This window comes from Chlorocebus sabaeus, chromosome 12 (genome assembly GCF_047675955.1).
Source record: "Chlorocebus sabaeus isolate Y175 chromosome 12, mChlSab1.0.hap1, whole genome shotgun sequence".
In the NCBI taxonomy this organism is placed as follows: Eukaryota; Metazoa; Chordata; class Mammalia; order Primates; family Cercopithecidae; genus Chlorocebus; species Chlorocebus sabaeus.
The window spans coordinates 28,134,453-28,154,644 of NC_132915.1; the positions used below are offsets into that span (position 1 = coordinate 28,134,453).

General features: G+C 42.4%; 1 protein-coding gene across 6 annotated transcripts in view; it reads left to right on the forward strand.

The window, feature by feature from the left end:
• Positions 1-20,192, forward strand: part of APBA1 (amyloid beta precursor protein binding family A member 1) — a 226,858-nt gene that overhangs the window by 178,840 nt on the left and 27,826 nt on the right. For all 6 annotated transcript variants that reach the window (XM_007969448.3, XM_007969446.3, XM_073021532.1 and 3 more), the window contains exons 3-5: positions 5,182-5,277; positions 9,523-9,562; positions 13,270-13,415. In XM_007969448.3, coding sequence (XP_007967639.3) covers positions 5,182-5,277; positions 9,523-9,562; positions 13,270-13,415 — 282 coding nt within the window. The remainder of the gene's footprint in view (positions 1-5,181; positions 5,278-9,522; positions 9,563-13,269; positions 13,416-20,192) is intronic.

Genomic DNA, 20,192 nt, shown 5'->3' on the forward strand with positions numbered 1-20,192 from the left:
CCCAGTGTTTTTGGAGGCCGAGGCAGGAGGATTGCTTGAGCCCAGGAGTTCAAGACCTGCCTGGGCAACATAGCGAGAACCTGTCTCTACCAAAAAAAAAAAAAAAAAAGTTTTTTAGTTTAAAAAAACTGCATATTGAATGTTCTACACACAACACTAGAGGGATGCTGTATCAGAAAAGGGCCTACCATTGGCCACTGAAAAGTAAAGAAAGCATTGGTGTATATGTAACATATCTGCTTCCTATGCAAACTGGAAAACATTGTAAAGCTAGAATAAATTGAAGCCATTTATTCAGTAAACATTTACTGAGTGCCTACTGTTTACAAGACCCAAGGCGAGGCAGTTGGAGGATGAACATGAACAAGACAAGGTCCCTACCTCCTGAAAGCATAACGTAACGCATAACGTGAACAGATAATTACACAGCATGGCACGTGGCTGTGGAGAAAAGGAATGTACTGTGAATAGGGTCTGCGGAAGCTTCAGCAAGATGACTGCTTTTGAGCTGAACATTGAACGTAGGAAAGAATGAGGGTGAACTTTCTAGGTGGAGGTGATTAATTGCACATGCAAACGGGAGGAAACTTGAATTAGCTCAAGCACGTGCCAAAGGCAAGAGCACCCAGGGTCTGCGGGGAAGCAGTCCCTGATGAGGTGGGTGTGGGTCCAACCAGAGCCTCTGCAAGGGCGGTGTCCACTGCAGGCTCATTTATGCCCCCTCCCCCTATTCCATGTGGGTACTCAGCAGCAGTCACCTCACTTTACTGTGGGGTCCGGGCTCCCTCTTCCATGTCCCTGCTCACTGTCTGTGTAACCTGTCTTCTTACATCATCCTAAGATCATCAGGTGCCCATAATGTTGTAAAGAATTTATTTTTAGAAGATTTAGAGCAATTGAGAAATAGGAAATGTGAGACTCTCTGGAGGATTGTTTTTAATGAAGGTGTGATACAGCCCTCAAACCATGCAATTAAAGAAAATCCAGCTACACCAGGTTCCCTGGGGGCCAGACCCTTAAAATCTTTGTGACAGAAAATTACTTGGGGGAAAAAATAGAATCGTGCATATCCGAAGAAGCTCTTCAGATCTGAAAAACTGGGGAAATTTAAAGGCATTAACTTCTCATGCACACTTTACTACATTAATTTGGAGTCAGCCAGAGAGCAAACTCAGCAAATACGCACCAGCTGTCTTTGGTGCCAAATAAAAGTTGTGTGTGTTTCTTCTTGAGGACGTGCGGGGCTACTTTATTGCAGCCAAGGGCTGTGGGGCCTGGGGTTCTTTATGCCAGCTGTTACCCTGGGCCTGCCCTCTTGGCTTCCCCACAGAGTGTCTGATGTCTGCATGTGAACATTTAAGGGGTTCGTTCGTTGTCCTCACCTCCCTGCCTAGAATCAGGTGTATGGGATCACAAGAAACAAATTCAAGTCTCACAGCATTAGGCTGGGGTCATACAACTGCTTCATCTGAATTAAAATGAATTTCACTGCATTGTCTTTCGTTCATTTGTGGCCCCCTATATTTTCCATAATTCAGACTTTTTGGAAAAGGTTTATTTTTGTTTGTTTGTTTCACACAATGCTCACCAAGCTCCCCCTTGTCTATCAACATGCCCCCGCTGCCCCAACACCAGCACGGTTTCTGTGTGAAACAGTCTCCCTTTCCATGAAGATATTTTACTGATGTCTCTGTGCCTCAGCTTCCCCAAGGGGGCTGGTCCCGAGAGATCAGACATGGGTTCAAGCAAGGACTAGGGTTATTTTGCTTCCTTTGCCCAGACTCACATCCCCACACTTCCTGAGGGAATACATCTGTGTTGGGTTTTTCTCTGTGTTTTATGCCTTTTGTCAAACATTGCCAACAGACTGTGAAGCAGCATAGCCTTCCTCTCAGAGGACCATCACTGCAGAATTCTTAAGCATCTCTGTGGCTCACCTGAAGATGCCTTTCATCTCCCAAGATTTCAGGAGCACACAACAATGTTTGGCTATAGGCCGAGGAGTGTTTTCCGGGCCTGTATCAGTCCCATTCCTGTGCTTGCTTGTTTTATTTGCCCATCCATTCAGAAGATATTTATGGAGCACCTTCTGTGTACACCAACCTGGGAGCTTCCTATTCACATTTAGTGGGGCCTGCCTGCACAGGGAGCTGGGGTCCCATCAGCCCAGGCAATACCACACCCAACCAGACCATTCTCCCTGAGCTGATTTTTCTTTCTTTCTTTTTTTTTTTTTTTTCATTATTATACTTTAAGTTCTAGGGTACATGTGCACAACGTGCAGGTTTGTTACATATGTATACATGTGCCATGTTGGTGTGCTGCACCCATTAACTAGTCATTTACATTAGGTATATCTCCTAATGCTATCCCTCCCCGTTTCCCCCCACCCCACGACAGACCCTGGTGTGTGATATTCCCCTTCCTGTGTCCAAGTGTTCTTATTGTTCAATTCCCACCTATGGGTGAAAACTTGTGGTGTTTGGTTTTCTGTTCTTGCGATAGTCTCCTGAGAATGATGGTTTCCAGCTGCATCCTTGTCCCTACAAAGGACATGAACTCATCCTTTTTTATGACTGCATAGTATTCCATGGTGTATATGTGCCACATTTTCTTTATCCAGTCTGTCATTGGTGGACATTTGGGTTGGTTCCAAGTCTTTGCTATTGTGAATAGTGCCGCAATAAACATACGTGTGCTTGTGTCTTTATAGCAGCATGATTTATAATCCTTTGGGTATATACCCAGTAATGGGGTGGCTGGGTGAAATGGTATTTCTAGTTCTAGATCCTTGAGGAATCACCACACTGTCTTCCACAATGGTTGAACTAGTTTACACTCCCACCAACAGTGTAAAAGTGTTCCTGTTTCTCCACATCCTCTCCAGCACTTGTTGTTTCCTAACTTTTTAATGATCGCCATTCTAACTGGCATGAGATGGTATCTCATTGTGGTTTTGATTTGCATTTCTCTAATGGCGAGTGATGATGAGCATTTTTTCATGTGTCTGTTGGCTGCATAAATGTCTTCTTTTGAGAAATGTCTGTTTATATCTTTCACCCACTTTTTGATGGGGTTTTTTTTTTCTTGTAAATTTGTTTGAGTTCTTTGTAGGTTCTGGATATTAGCCCTTTGTCAGATGAGTAGATTGCAAAAATTTTCTCCCATTCTGCAGGTTGCCTGTTCACTCTGATGGTAGTTTCGTTTGCTGTGCAGAAGCTCTTTAGTTTAATTAGATCCCATTTGTCAATTCTGGCTTTTGTTGCCGTTGCTTTTGGTGTTTTAGACATGAAGTCCTTGCCTATGCCTATGTCCTGAATGGTATTGCCTAGGTTTTCTTCAAGGGGTTTTATGGTTTTAGGTCTAACATTTAAGTCTAATCCATCTTGAATTAATTTTTGTATAAGGTGTAAGGAAGGGATCCAGTTTCAGCTTTCTACTTATGGCTAGCCAGTTTTCCCAGCACCATTTATTAAATAGGGAATTCTTTCCCCATTTCTTGTTTTTGTCAGGTTTGTCAAAGATCAGATGGCTGTAGATGTGTGGTACTATTTCTAAGGGCTCTGTTCTGTTCCACTGGTCTGTATCTCTGTTTTGGTACCAGTACCATGCTGTTTTGGTTACTGTAGCCTTGTAGTATAGTTTGAAGTCAGATAGCATGATGCCTCCAGCTTTGTTCTTTTGGCTTAGGATTGTCTTGGCAATGTAGGCGTCTTTTTTGTTTCCATATGAACTTTAGTTTTTTCCAATTCTGTGAAGAAAGTCATTGGTAGCTTAATGGGGATGGCATTGAATCTATAAATTACCTTGGGCAGTATGGCCATTTTCATGATATTGATTCTTCCTATCCATCAGCATGGAACATTCTTCCATTTGTTTGTGTCCTCTTTTATTTCATTGAGCAGTGGTTTGTAGTTCACCTTGAAGAGGTCCTTTACATCCCTTATAAGTTGGATTCCTAGGTATTTTATTCTATTTGAAGCAATTGTGAATGGGAGTTCACTCATGATTTGGCTTTCTGTTTGTCTGTTATTGGTGTATAAGAATGCTTGTGATTTTTGCACATTGATTTTGTATCCTGAGACTTTGCTGAAGTTGCTTATCAGCTTAAGGAGATTTTGGGCTGAGATGATGGGGTTTTCTAAATATACAATCATGTCATCTGCAAACAGGGACAATTTGACTTCCTCTTTTCCTAATTGAATACCCTTTCTTTCTTTCTCCTGCCTGATTGCCCTGGCCAGAACTTCCGACACTACGTTGAATACGAGTGGTGAGAGAGGGCATCCCTGTCTTGTGCCAGTTTTCAAAGGGAATGCTTCCAGTTTTTGCCCATTCAGTATGATATTGGCTATGGGTTTGTCATAAATAGCTCTTATTATTTTGAGATACGTTCCATCAATACTGAATTTATTGAGAGGTTTTAGCATGAAGGGTTGTTAAATTTTGTCAAAGGCCTTTTCTGCATCAATTGAGATAATCATGTGGTTTTTGTTTTTGGTTCTGTTTATATGCTGGATTATGTTTATAAGCCTTATTTTCTGATATACTGTTTGACAAAGGATTTTTGAACTGTTCTAAGAGCGTCCAAGGTAGTGTTCAGATGCTAAAATGCTGAAATTTCTCTGAATTTTCAATAGCCTGTAGACTAAATCAGAAATATTTGAAATCTGAATTGACTAGGAAAATACAGGTGGTATGGTTTCTAGTCATCAAAATCAGGCCCAGCTGCCTCTTTAAAAATGTGTGTTTTAATTTTTACTTTTCATTTGGATCATTTGGGGCAGGCGATTTTATAAGACATTTGATACCCTAAATATTTGGCTTCGTCAGTAAGAAAAAATGTTTTAAACATATTTGTGTAGTATCCTTAGCTCAATTCATTTAGGACTTTTGATATTCAACCTTTTCTGTATTTTCTTTCAACATTTGGCCTAAGGGAAATAACAGCCCAGAGCTATGAAATCTCCTTTGAAAGCATGGCAGGACTTGAAGAAGAAAGCTTGAAAACCACAAGTGTTTTATGTACAGTTGGCAGCTCCTTTCTAAGAGGTTTTCTCCCCACTGCAGTGTCTGTTCGGTTGTGTTCTGCTTTGCTTCTCTCTCCCGGCCCCTTTCTCCCGGTCAAGTGTCTGCCAAGTCTCTCAAGTTCTTACTGTGTTTCCTCTTGCTGTGTTCTAGTCTCCGTCTCCTGGCAGCTCCTCACCCTTGGGTGCAGAGTCATCAGGCACACCTCTTCACCCCAGTGACCCCGCAGAAGCCTCCACAAATAAAGAGGTAGGGTGCTGTTTTGTTACCAAGGCCATCGGGCCACTTTGCTTTACTGTAATACTGCTCTGTGCTTCCTAATACAGCATTCTACAGCGCTCCTGACCCACATTACCCTGGTGAAAACAATCCTGATTTCTCCTCTCCAGTGTGCAGTTCACCTGTTAAAGCCATGTCATCCAGTTTAATAGCCACTGGCTGCAGGTGTCTAATGAATGAATAAAATGAAAAGTTTATTTCCTCAAGCACAGTAGCCACATTTCAAGTGCTCAGTAGCCACCTGTGATGGCTGTCAGTAGTGGATACTTTTTTGGGGAGGGTGGATTACAGAGCATTTGCATCATTGCAGGAAGTGCTGTTGAACAGCACTTGACCTTGGATACCAAAAACTCCACATACAGCATCTTTCCTCCTGGCATTACATGCCAGGACTTGCAGTTGCTGTGTGCTTTGGGAAATAAGTTAGTTTCTTAAACACCCATTTATTTCAGGCCCAAATGCGATAACTTTCATAAGAATAGAGTGGCCATATGTTCCCAGTTTACCTAGGGTGTGGTTCCAGTCCACGCCTGTTGTCCAGGCAGCCCGTTTTATGAGCACGCCCTTCTCTCTTGCTGGTGCGGTGCTGTCTGTGAGAACTTTCCACAATGCTGGAAATGTTCCACTTATGCTCTGTCCACTGTGGTAGTCATTAGCCTCATGTGCCTGTCAAACCCTGGAAATGTGGCCAGTGTAACTGAGGAACTGAAGTTTTCATTTTATCCCATTTTAATTAACTTAAATAGCCACGTGTGGCTGCAGACTGCCAGACAGTGCAGCTCTAAAGTATCCCTTTTAGACAACAAATTCTGTGGTCTCCTTGCTTATGTGGAACATTTCAGTGAGAAGATGCTGCTTTTTCCCACTGAGGTGCCTGGAGCTGAGAAAGGGCAGCCCCAGAGGGGAGACACTGCCTTCTCCTGTACCCAGGGTCCTTTTACACCGAGTGAACTGCCACCCACACCTGCTAATGAGCCAACATCAAGTAAATGTTGGTCTGCGCCATAATCTGTGTGTGGGCTCAGCTCACTCTAAATATAGCTGCTCCCTCATCAACACTGAGGAGATGTGTTAAAGAGGTAAACCACATGATGAACGATGGTTTCCTTTTCCCTCATTTTGCTGATAATTTTATGTTAAATGCAATGAAAAAAACAATCTCTGTTTTAAACTGAGTGGCAGATCACTTTTAAAGGAAGTCTTAGTTAAAATTTACCCTTGAGGTACCCTTGAATACACATATATTTGCCATTAAATATGCAAAGGAAAAGTATTTTTATTAATCTGTTCATATTAAACCAAACAATCAAAGATAGACCTTCCCTGAAATGACCAACATTAGAATTTAGACTAGAAATATACTTAGGCCTCCTCTGGTCTTGAACCTCAGACCCTTGGCCATTTGAAGCAGGAGTGACAGAGGCACAGTTTCTGCTGTTCCCACTGTTCCACAGTTTGCTTCATTCTTACATCACATGGTTGGGTGAGAACGCATAGTAAGAAGAAAAAAAGGACAGGTGCCATGATGATAACAGTAATGAGCATTATCATTTCTTGAGCATTGACAATGTTCCAGGAACTGGGCTGAGAAAAATCACAGATAGTGTCTCATTTAATTCTTAAAATAATTCTATGAGGTAGGTATCATTGTCCTCATTTGCTGGTTGAAGAAGCTAAGAGGTTGAGTAACTTACCTGAGATTGTAGAGCTCACAAGTGGTCAGCCAGGATTCAAATCCAGAGCTCGTGGGAACCCACGCTCTTAACTGCCAAGATCTGCCACTCCCAGAGTAGAAAGTGTTCACAGGCCACAGACTACATGGACAAGGTAGCTTGTCTGTCATTGTTCCAGTTGCCCAATTGTGCCTCCAAGTTCTGCCCATGAGTCGATTTGTGTGACCCCCAAACACAAATCCCAAAGATCTTAGCCTTTAACTTTTTAAATGCAGCTTTATTTATTCTTGAAAGTTAATGAACAGCAGATGTTCATCTCAGTCCACGTGTGAAATAAAGGGCTAACCAGACATCTAAATATTCAGCATTTGATTATGCTTCAGATATAATAAGGCAAATTTGTTAGTTTCTCAGTCCCTCAAGACTTTGCTCATGTTTCTACATATCCTTAGAAATGATGATGAAAATCCTATTTGTGTGCAATAGTTAGAGATTCTTCCATTTCACAAAACTCTTTAAAAAAAATAAAAAATCTTACCACCCCAGAGACGAAGAAAGCTAGTCGTGGGCTCATGAGTAGAGACTAAGTGAATGTACCAAATGCTCTCTGTTGTAGCTTTTAATAAAATGGCAGCTTTTAGAGCTATAGACTAAAGTAATTCTTTTGTAGCTTCTGCTACAATCTGGACACTGTCTTTGAGATTAGCATTCCGAAAAGTATCCAAATAGAGCAAGAAAATGTGAAGTGACTTCTTAGATGTACCTGGAGGCTAAGCAATTTTGATTAAACAAACTCTCATTACCCCAGGTTCTAGTTACTTGGGACAAGGGTAGGGAAATGACTGGGAAATAATAACTTAAAAGTTTTTGGCCCCTGTGAAGATGCTAGCTTCCATCTGCATAACATGAAGTTATGAGGGTTTTTTTTTTTTCTTTAAACCAATCTGAATTAGATTTGGCTGCTGGTCCTCAACTGGGCCTATCTTCTCACTTAGGTAAGTGGAAAATACAATTAACTTAAAGCACTGCTGAAACTTGAGTTCTGTTTCCCCCTGTTGACATATCCTGGCTTTTATTTGGTGTGCATTTTCTCATAAATGCATTACTAGCCAGTAACTTTTCATTCCTGGTGCACTAGGAGCCCACCTACTTTGGTGTGCAGAGCCATTTCATCTCAGTGAGCACACATGCAGCAGGTTTACTGAAAAGCTGCCCTGTACAATATATTATTGTGTGATTAGTGTTGAATTGTCATTATCCTGAATTGACCTGGAGTCTTATAACTAGGTTTCTTCAACTGCCCCAATTTTTCACAAAACAATTAAAACTACTATTTTTAGACTGTTGTCCAAGTATTAACTAAGTTGTCATCCCTTTGCCATTCCCATCCTCCAAGGAAAGAGCACTGTGTTAAGTGCTAGGTTAGGGAGTTGCTCCCAATGACATCCCAACACTCACCCAGGGCGCTTTCCTCATCCAACCTGCCAGGCACCCCAGAGTCTACCATCTATGCAGGTCAGCCTATCCAACAGCTATTCAGTGCCAGATATCTTTCCTCTTAAAGTCATGCATTTAAATAATCACCTAAGACTGGGTAGGTTCTCAGCAATGAAATTCTTGGCCATGCAAATCTTACCTTCTACGCATTTTAGGGACTTGTCTTTAACAATAGCTCTCCACTCTCCTGTGATGCTTGTATCACCCTGGTCCAGACACACTAGCTACAAATTCTACTGGTAGAAGCAGGGGTGAATTTCTTTCTCTTATCTCAGTCAGTGTTACATCTAGGACATCTGCTTCTGAAAGGAACGTATGGTGAGTTTTGCTCCTCTGAGAGCAGGCAGTTAAGCTGCCATCTAGTCAGGCTCTAAAAGGTGTCTAGCTCATCATCTCTGCTTCCAACAGTGCTGTGAGAACACTGACCTTTGCTCTGAGGTGCAGAAGAAATTCCAGGGTTTACTGGAATTTACTCCATTATTGTGTTCTTATTCAGAAAACACACAATAATGATTTATATAATGGAGTTTTTCAACTAAAATAAATCAGTAGGAGATGGAAGAAAGAGATTTTAAAAACCTCTAGCACACATTTTTAGCACAGTGAGAGATCACTGTGGCAAAGAGTAAAATAAATTTCTCTAAGAGAATTCTTAATTTCAACGTATAGTCATAACGTTGGTGCTTTCACTAATCAGTTTTTCACATGGAAATGCAGATCCTTAAGACTACAAATTGTGCCCTTTTTATTGTTGTTGTTAGAGATTTTTGTCTGTGGGATTGTTTTTTAGTTGGCAAATGCCTCTCTGATTGTGAAATGTAAGATTTCTAGGTTATCTAAAATATGAATGGACTATTCTGGGTTTTAGGTAACCTTTACTAATAAATGCATGTTTATCTGCACTTTACTTTCTCTAACTAAAAATGATCAGTAACTAGTAACTGCCACTGATGATGTGTTTATTTTTCATGTTGCATGGATGATTGTGTTAATGCATATTTCATTATACTTTGCTCTTTTTGAAACCTCTTTGTCTTAATTACAGTCAAGAAAAAGCTTGGCTTCATTTCCAACCTACGTTGAAGGTAAGAGCTGAAAAGAAAATATTGAGCACTGAGTCATTCATGAATCTTTTAGTATTGGGGCATATGAAGCACTGAGATATAAGACAATAGAAGGGAAGAAAGGCCATAAAGTCACTTATTCACAATGTTAACAGTCTTAGAATCTTACACTCAAAAGGGTGATAGCTGGAAGCCTCTCAAAAATCCTACTCACGTCTTTGCCTGTTATGTGGATGAGGACTCTGAAATTGGAGTCAAAACTGTGGGCTTTACCCAGTGTCATGCAGCTTAGCAGTGGTCACATTGGATCAAAAACCCAAGTCTCCTTATTCTGTCCCTGTGCACCCCGTACATTCAATAAGAAAAATTCAAGTGGGAATGAACATTAAGGCAGAAATTTTGGTCTTTTTTAATAAGAAAAACTTTCCCAGCAATTTTCATCTATTATGTGGATGAGCTAGTGATAGTAATGGTTACCACATGCTTACTCTGCCAGGTTCTGTTCTAAGCACCTCCCATGTAATAACTAATTGAATCCTCATATCAATCCTGTGAAATGAGTTTTATTATTATCCCCATGTTATAATGAGACAACTGAGGCATCAAGATTATAACTTGCCCAAGATCCCACAGTTGGCAGTGCAGAGCCAAGCTATGAATTGGCAGGCTGGCACCATACTTCTCTCTGGAGTGTCTTTGTGGGGCTGCCACACCTGGTTGTGCAGGTTACTCACTGCACAAGGGCACCTACTCAGAGGCCAAGTGGGGCCAAAGTTCAGCCAAGCTCTGCACTCCAGCTGGAGATTATGCCATCCAAATGGGGCACCAAATCAGGCACCATTTCTCATTCACAAAGAGGCACTCAACTCTCTGGCTAGAGATGGTGCTGAGGGTCTACCTGGGTGCATCACCATTTCCTTGAAGGAGGCTTTTCTGGAGGCCAGAGAATGCCCAGACATCTCTCTGAGGGTGTGTCTGGCCTTTGGATCCTGTGCGTGAACAGTCATTGTGTTCCACTGCCTGGGAAAGGGTTACCAGGGCTCATAAACCTTCATGAACCCTTGGGCTCAAAGCCCAGGACAAGCTCACAGTTTTGGTTTAGTTACTCAGGTTTCTCTCTTCAGTCATCTGTAAATTATTTGCATCATTTTTGTGAGGCTCTGAAATTCTGTGAGAGCACTCTAGGAAGTTTTCTGAAGTTTGAAAGCTCCCTTCTTCATATTCGTCCCCCTGGCCTAGAGATTTTTCAGGCTCAGCATTAGCCTGAGTGTGAGGATGTCACGTGTGTGGTCCCTCATCCACAGAGCAACCCGAAGGCAGCACTAAAGGGAAACCACGTTCTGAAAGGCCAAAAGAAAACTTGCAAAACTTGCAATTCTCTGACACAGGATCATTAAGGGTTTAATTTTTTTAACTTTGTAAGAATATACTAGCACTGAGCCCAAAGTGAATTTATGAAATTGGGCCTTTTATTTTTCTGGGTGTGATGTGGTGACAGTGACATTCAATTATATTCAATTTCCTGAAAGGATAAATGGCAATAAGATCATATCTCAAAATGTGTTTAGATCTGATATTTGTGTGTCTTGGCTGCTTGGCATTTCTACAGTCATTTAAATATAATTTGGATTGCTTTTAAACATTTCCCCATACCCACACTTACTGTAGTCAAAAAGGGACCTTGTCAGTGAATAGCGCCTGTAGCGCCAAATCAGAGAAGAATGTATGATGTTACAAGTCCTGTAGAGAAGGTAGTTAGTTTTTGTTTTTCTTTTAACGTTGATTTTTTAAAAATAGATGGAAGACTTTTAAAGTTCATTTCCCAGATGAGATCTTTCTTCTCCATATCTGGTTGGCAATAATGATTATGTTTCAATAACACTGAAATGCATCACCAGGAACTTATCATGGAAAAACTGACAATCTTTTACTTTATATAAAGTGTAATGTGGATTCAGACCTGTTCATATATTATTTTATATGCTTCCCTGCCATACAACTGAACCTGTATATCATATATAGCCCGAATCCATCTCACATCTATAAGATTCAGAGCAGGCCCCTGTGGCTGTTGAGTAGAGTGTGGATTACTGGTAAGTAGTGGAGGCAGATTTGTCTGTGTACCACTCACAGTGTTAGCCTCGAAGTCTTGCTTGTAAAAATGGAGAATAAGACAAATAACAGGCTTCCTTATTTAATTACTACATAGATGCTTTGTGAAAGCCCTTCCTAAAACACTTCTAATTTCTTTGTTTCAAGCACCACCTTAGTTTTAGATAAATGAGTAGATTATTTTACATCTGTACTCTGATAAGTAGTTCAGCACAGGACACAGCTGTGTAAACTCAAGATGAGCTTGATGTTTAAGGGTAAAAATAAAAAGCATTTCAGATTAGCCTTCCAAGAGGAAAAAGCAAATTGTTTCCATTACAAGTTATCTAATTTAAGACCCTGAGGTTTTAACAGTGAGTTAAAATGTATATTTTAGTCTCCCCAGATGTACCACTCAAGGCAAATAAAATACATAGGGCCGGGCGTGGTGGTTCATGCTTATAATCTCAGCACTTTGGGAGGTTGAGGTGGGCAAATTGCTTGAGCCCAGGAGTCCAAGACCAGCCTGGGCAACATGGCAAAACTCCATCTCTACAAAAACTACAAAAGTTAGTTAAGCATGGTAATGCCTGTAGTTTCAGCCACTTGGGAGGCTGAGGTGGGAGTATCCCTTGAACCTGGGAGGCAGAGGTTGCAGTGAGCCGAGATCACACCACTGTACACTAGCCTGAGCAAGAGAGTGAGACCCTGTCTCAAAAAAAAAGAAAGAAAATAAAATACATATGTTCAATTGCAGATTAAAATGCCTTTTTAAGTGAACTGTTATACAGTTATATATTAATCACAGACATGTTTTAATTTCGAGTTAGGGTTTACAATTAGAATTACAATTCTAATTGTGGTTAGAATCAGGTGCCCCCAATTAAAATATTTAAAACAGGTTTGACTTAAAAGGCTGGTAAATTAGAACAGAAAATTTGATTTTCCTTGGAATCTGTCTGTGTGTAGGCACAGGCCAAGAACATTATACCCTGTAAGTGAACAAGATTGACAGCATGGGACCGTGGCTTTGAGGTCATGTTATCTGTCTTGCACAATTGAGGTCAGAAGCCATTACAGGAATCCAGACATTCTGAAACAGATATCCTATTTTTCTGATCTATAAATTTGTTTCTTCCATTATGGACTAAATGGGGGAAGAGATATGAATGGGGGGCAAGTAATAGGAATTGCTGTAAAAAGCTTTTCTAAAAAGACAGCCATCTAGTTACTTAACCATTTATCCAGCAAACATCTAGTTGATACCACCTGGGTGACAGTAAGACACAAGAGAGTCAGAGGTGAATATGACATGGTCTTTGTCCCTTAAGAGCTCAGTCTAACAGGGGAAACAGTATGCTTTATTGCTGAATTTTATGTTCCATATTTAAGTAAATATTTGCATCACTTTCCATAGTAAATGGTTTTAGAGAAGCAAATTATTCTAGAAACTGTGCCTTCTATTTGAAAATGAGGTGTGGGTGCAGATAGACACAGAGAGATGCCTTAGACCAGCAGGTTGGCTCTGCCTCACCTGTGCCAGCGGTGAGGCATGGAAGAGGGGTGATGTGCCATTGAGGGGGTTGGCAGGCCCCGCCCCAGGATGGCTTCCCTCACTGTGGCTCTGTGTGTTACAGTTCCGGGACCCTGCGACCCTGAAGACTTGATCGATGGAATCATTTTTGCTGCCAATTACCTTGGCTCCACCCAGCTGCTCTCAGACAAAACTCCTTCCAAAAACGTGCGCATGATGCAGGCCCAGGAAGCCGTAAGCAGGATCAAGGTGAGGACATCTGGGTGCTCCAGCAGGGATGGTGGGCAGGTGTGGGCACTTGAGCAGTCTACAGCACTGGCCACGGCTCCACATCTAGTTTAGAGGAGAATGGTCTGAGATGACATCACACAGGCAGTGCTTATGCACGTGCCTGTTAACAAAAATTTCCAAAGTCTACTGGGGTCTTTATGTACAAACATGATCTATTTAGGTTGTTATAAATGGCCAGTCTTGAGAAGAAGTACGTATGATCACAACCTTTGAAAAGTTGATGTAATGAGGAAGGATGCCATTTTGAGTATTATGTCTCAAGTGCACAACATGTACCACTGGATTTCCACTGACAACTGGAGGTCAGTGGCAAACATTCATGTTACAGAGTTGGTTCAAACTAGGTGGCATTGCTTTTGAACCAGTCCATCCTGTTCAAGCTAGATTGAACTGGCTTGCTTCAAGGACAGTGAACCCTTTGATCAAATCTAACCTGGCTAGTCTAAGGTCAGTGCAAGGCTAATCCAGTTTAAACTAGTTTGAGCCAGTCATAACATGTTTGAATCTGTTTAATCAAGACATAAAAGGAACAAGCCTGTTTGATCCAGGAGAAACCACTCTCATCTGGTTTAAGTCATTCACAACTAGTTTGAACCATCCAGAACCGGTTTATTCCCATGAATAAATGCAGAAATGCAGAGCTCTAGAATCTCCACCACGATACCAAAACTACCTAGAATAATGGGCAAACCAGGAGTCCAGGAACACTTAAGGTACATTCATGTCATCCACTTGCCATTGTGCCACCATTACCTGGAACCACTGGGCAGCCTCCCCGAGCCTTGAGGCCATTGTCACCTAGAGCCCTAGGGACAGCATCATGGTAGAAGTTCAGGACCAGGTATTTCCAGCAAGTTGGAATAGGTTAGGCCTTGCAAGAGTCTGTTTTATCCAGTTTCAACTGGTCCAAATGGATTCTTTCCTCAAGGAGCCACTCCGTATTTCATACCTTCTCTCTCATACACTTCCAGGTTGCATCCTGGTGTTTGTGTGGTAATGTGGAAGGAGAAAGAGGGACAGGTAGACCACAGTAACTGAGACTCCTTAATCTCGCAATCAAAGAAAACATTATTCCTTGAGCACTTAGGCATGCAGGGCTGTGCAGGGTCTTGGCAGGCAGGAAAAACAGCAGCTGATAAAGTGAGATCCTTGTCCTCCAGCTCAGCCAGAGTGCCGCCAGAGTGCAGGGGAAGCCTGCAGATGTGAACACCTCTGACCGTTGCCTTCTGCCTGAGAGGTAGAAAGGAACAGTAAGTGACCAACAATTCCAGGAGGTGCTTGCAGAGGAGAGGCAGTTGGCTTGGGCCTCATGCCCAGGCTGATTCTTATGATAGTCACGTGTCCAGACTCCGCCATGTGGTAAATAATAAGCAGCTCATAGCATCACTGACACCGTAATTATGATGCCCCTGAACCCTCAGCTGTCCAGTTATCCTGCAGTTCCCAGGATGCTGTGCGAACGGCCCCATGTCCCTCTCATGGCTTCCTCCTCAGGCTGCTCACTGCCGCCCCTGCTGCTGGGGCCTCTGTGTGTCACCCACTGATCTGACCACCTCTCTGCACTTGGAGGAAACGCTTCTCCCCCAAGCTCAGAGCTGGCCGTTCCCTTAACTCCTCCTAGGACAGTAAGCCTATGCTGCAACTTTTGACATGTCTACTGATGTTTTTATAAACCAGGGAGGAGTGATTTGCAACTGCTTCAAGAGTGGCTGTTGTCACCACCCTGCTAGACCAGACCTAGTGTCAGGATTACTGACAGGACCTTTTAGTTCCTTCCATGTGTCAGGGATCCACTCAGCCACTTCATCTGAGGCACACAAACCTTGCCTATGCCTCAGAGGCCCTGCTGCCATAAGGCCCATGTCTGTGGTGTTTGTCTTCTTCTAAAATTAGCCTCTCCCAGACTGATGGACAGTGGGAGGGTCCAGTTCTTTTACGGTAAGCCCCACCCCCTGCCCAAAGAGATGTGTCTTACTCCATGGCTCCCAACAGTACAACTCCTTGGAGACAGTCTGACCTTCATACCTTTTGGGACTTTGAGACTAAACAATGCTACGGATAGAACTTCACCAGGTTCTTGGGGAGCCACCCATCCAAGCTTGGCCTAGTTCCCTTTTGCTGTCTTCCCGTTTCTACAAAGTGGTGACATTGTGCCAGAAAGTCTCCCCAAGGTCTTCTCCATCTTAATTTAGTTGTCTTCCAGGCACAGCATTCAAAGCAACAACCCACAAGCCTCTCAGAGAGAACAGGCTGCTTTTCAGGCACAGTCACATCCTATTTTGTACAGAGCAGAGAACTTTAAACCAAAGAGACATAGAGACATAGTTCTGACTCCACGTGCCCCATGGTTACCAGATATGCCTCCTGGGCTTCCAGGTGAATGGTGCTCTTAGCTTCCCAGGTTTGGTGGAAGCCCAAAAGCCTGGTGTGCCTCACGTGGGGTCTCTGATAGACAGGGACTGCCTTCAGAACATGTGTTTGGAAATGAGTAGGGGCACCTCTGCTTGTCGCGGTGACTGGGGGCATTCACTGGGCCAGAGCCAGGTGTGCTCAAGACACTATAACATCCAGGGCAGAGCCACAAAACAAAGATTTTATCTCTACCGAAATGCCAAAGAGCCCCTATCAAGGAATGCTACCAGAGCCCATTCAGGCAAATCTTCCAGAATAAAGCTGCAGTCTGCCCCCAAAAGAGTACTGAAGACTCCTGAGGTTGAAAACTGCATGTTGCTTTGAGGTTAGTTTTTTCTAGGTTCTATCCATCAAGGTTTCAAAGTTTTAAGGTTCAGGTTTCATTTGGGACACCTTGTTTATTAGCCCTCCGATAGCTTTGGACTCCTACAGATAGAACATTTATGCCTTTCTAGTCCGCTTATGACACTTAGGTAGTGCTGAGATGGCCTTACAGGGAAAAAGCAGGCACGGGGCACATCACTTGTACATAAAGCGATGTTCAAGGTACACAGCATCCCTGTACCAAAGCTCATCAGTGCCAATTATATTGTGAATTATCTTTTCTTATTTCCACAGTGGTGTCCTATAGTGTTGTTATTCCTTCTTTAAAGTCCAGCTGCCTCATAAGAAATCAGAGATTTTACTTCAAAGCTTCCAAAGGATTGGTATCCCGAAGTTCCACAGTTCATTTGAACCAAAAATTAGATGGCTCTGTTGATCAGAACAAGCAAGATAGAGGCTTTCTGATTATAAATACATTTTAGACCTGCCTAGAGCAGAATACACATCTGGAAAACATATATTTATTTTTACAAGCAAATTACTCTGGCGTGAGGAATTCATTATAGAGTGGTAAAATTAAATGGTTACATTTCACTCATAACTTATAAGTATCAGTTTACAATGTGCATCTATGCATTGGAAGGAACTGTTGCCTGTCATTAAATATTTTCTGCTTCATGTTCCTTTTACGTCCATTAAAATGCTCGTCAGATTGGTTGACGTTACCTCTAGCTAGAAGCCTTTTCCAGGTGTAAATGGAGATGCCTATTTAAGTGAGCACTCTCCAAAAAGTGACTGTGTCAGGGAGTGTACATTGATGGACTTCATCAATGCAGAGGGAAGCTGGGGGCAAAGAGTGTTGATCCTGAGCAGGCTGGGCTGGGCTCAAGTGGAAGGAGCTTGCACCGGGTGCCCACATGTGCCTGGCAGACACTGCTCTGTAAGGAAGATGGTGCCATGCTGTTTCCGAAAGAGAGACTGACCTTTCAGAACGAGTTATTCTAGGCCACCTTGGCAGAAAGGACACAGAGCATAGCAAAGCTGCAGACTTTATAGCATCCATCCAGGAAAGAAGGAGAAAGAAAAGCTCTGTGGATTTATTTTGCAATCCATTTAGCAATGTCCTTAACCCCAAGCTGATTAGTAATTTCTGGCTTGGCACTTTCACCTAAACAAAGGTGGGGGTAGTTTCCTCCTTTGTTTTCTGATTCCTCCTTCTTCCCTCACTCCCTGCAGGGACCCCAGTTTTGTCCCTCTCTTCCTCTGCCTACATTGTTTGTTTGACCAGATGGACGTGGCTGGATGTGAATGAGAACTGCTCACCACGCGCCCTGGTACTCGTGGTGCTTTATCTCTGAACAGACGCTGACCTTGAAGCTTAGGTTTCCATTTCAAAGCAGTCTTTAATTTCTGTTCCATTTGTCGATTGTGGTGTCTGCCACTCACGTAGTGTCAACTGTATACTAAAATTGAACATTGCTCATTGGACTTGGACTTGGGGTTTTGAAAGTTACTGTTTTCTTAGTTTAACAAAAAACTTACAAGATTCATTTGCCACATGGAGAGAGAATTTGGAGCTGCGGTTTGGCCAGGTATTTTCTACTTAATGTGAAAAGAAACAAAGGAATTTGGCCCCAAATGCCAACTGTTGCTGTGCAGACTCCTGTGATAGGCCCTTTCGGAATAAAAATTAACCAATACGCAGTTCTTGAGCTTGAGAAACTTGCAGTAAAAAGAAGCCAAAAAGAATGTTAGGTAACAATAATACAAGGTAAGCTGAGGGCTCTGAAATTTAAAGGCTTTTCTATCTACCACAATTTAAGAGATGACATATCTGAGCACAATAGCAGAAGTAGAAGACATCTGCCATTAAATTTTGTTTGTTTGTTTTGGTCTTTGGTCCCTCCCTAATGTGTTCATTCTGCCTTTGTTGGTCATCATTTTTGAGAAGTAATATCCTTCCAGAGAGCCCTCATGTACTTTAGGGGATTGCATTAGAGCTCTGGTTCTCAAAGCATGATCCCCGGACCAGTAGCATCAGCATTGCCTATGAACTTATTGGAAGTACAGGTTTTCAGGCCCAAGCCCAAACTACTGAGTCAGAAGCTCAGAAGGTGGCACCCAGGAGTCTGTGTTTTAACAAGCTGTCCAGGAGATTCCGCTCTGCACCAGCGTTTGGGAACCCCTGCCTTAGAGAAGGTGGACCTGCCAGTGTGTGAGGCATCTTTCCTCCCCCTGTGCCCTGCAGCATTCTAGTCAGGCTAAGCGCGTGTCACTAATAGAGTTCCACTGGCAAATGAGCTCAAGAAAATAGATCTCCTTTTCGGATATTTGCTACAGATGTCTTCCTCTTAAAGGCTCTGGGAAGTCCTACACTAAGAAGATTTCATTCACTTTAACTAGCAGCTCCCATAATTACTTGAGCACAGAATACATTGTTACCATGTGATAGATACCTGCTAATTGTCACCATTTGATAGATACCTGTCTTATTGGTAGTATTCTCTGGAACATGTTTTGGGAGAAACTTCTAGAGAGAGCTTTGCGCTATGTGCTGTGAGTCTTTAATGTGCCCTAGATAGAAACACACCCCTCCCCTAACAGCGTGGGACTCATGCCTACCTCCTATCTAGAGAGAGCCCGACTGGAAGCCAGCACAATGAGCTCACTTGTCTTCCTTGCTCTCCACTGCATCTCTACCTTGCCTTCCACTCTCATTCCCACTTCATTCTCTGCTCTTCAGCCAGAAGATAGGGTGGCCTGCTGAGCCCTACCTGAACCACAGAGACTGCTTCGTGTCCATCCACCCGGAGTGTGGTGTTGTGTCTCCATTCTTCCTATGAAGCTTATGCAATTAGATTACAAATGGTGTTTAGGTATCTTGTGGTCCATGCATTTTGGCAAGCTGCATTCATTATCAAATATTCATATATCCATCTTAACTAGCCTGTCCCAAAGATCAGATTTTTTCATTCTTTTGTGATTGTCTCAAAATTATGATTTCATTGTAGAAGTAAAATATCTATCATTATAGCTTTGCCTAAGTTGTATCATTTCCCAGCTTAGTTGAAAAAGTAAAGTATTAGGCCCTTCACATGCATTATCTCAATCTCATTTACTCCTCAAAATGGATGAGGTAGAGAATATTGTGAGGTAGGTATTGTTCTCCCCATGGTGTAGACAAATGGAGAAGTTTACAGATGACAAGCTTGCCCCAGTTGCACAACTAGGGGTTTACAGTGGAGTGAGATTGCCAGAATTTGAATCTCTGTTCTGCCACTTCACAGCTGTGTGACCTGGGGCAAGTTAATTAGCCTCTCTGTGCCACATTTCCCTCTTCTGAAAAATGAGGATAACACAATGTAGGCAGAAATGGCAACATCTACTTACACCTCGTGTTTCATGGGATTGATCATGGCTTACCACCTAGCAGGGTAGTAGCTCACAGGGGTGTTGTAAGCTTTTACACTGATTTATGGGAAATACTTCGAAGGATTCTGGCACATAACAAGTTCTCAGCAAATGTCAGTAGGGAAAGAAAAGATAGAATAGTCAGGAGCATCCCTGGCATGACTAATCAAGAGTGTCTTAACAGCAGAAACTCAGTACACATTGTGGATGGAGTAAGTGGGTGGGTGGTGCTGCAGTTTGTCCTTTGCACCACACCCCGCCATGTGGTAAGCGATGATCAATCCCAGGAAACACAAGGGTTTAAATAGATGTTGGCATCCTGGCTTAAAAATGCATGCTGGCCTTATGTTTCTCTTGGACCCCTTTCTGCTACCCTAATTTCTCATTCTGGCTCCAACTCTCCCATCTTCTGTGATGTTATATTTAAATTTTAAATTATAATTTATTGTAGGGTACTTGGATATCATGAGTGATTTAAAGATGGTATTACTCTAAATCCACAGAATATTTTTAACTTCATAAAAACTGTTTCAGACCAGGCGCAGTGGCTCACACCTGTAATCCCAGCACTATGGGAAGCCAAGGCGG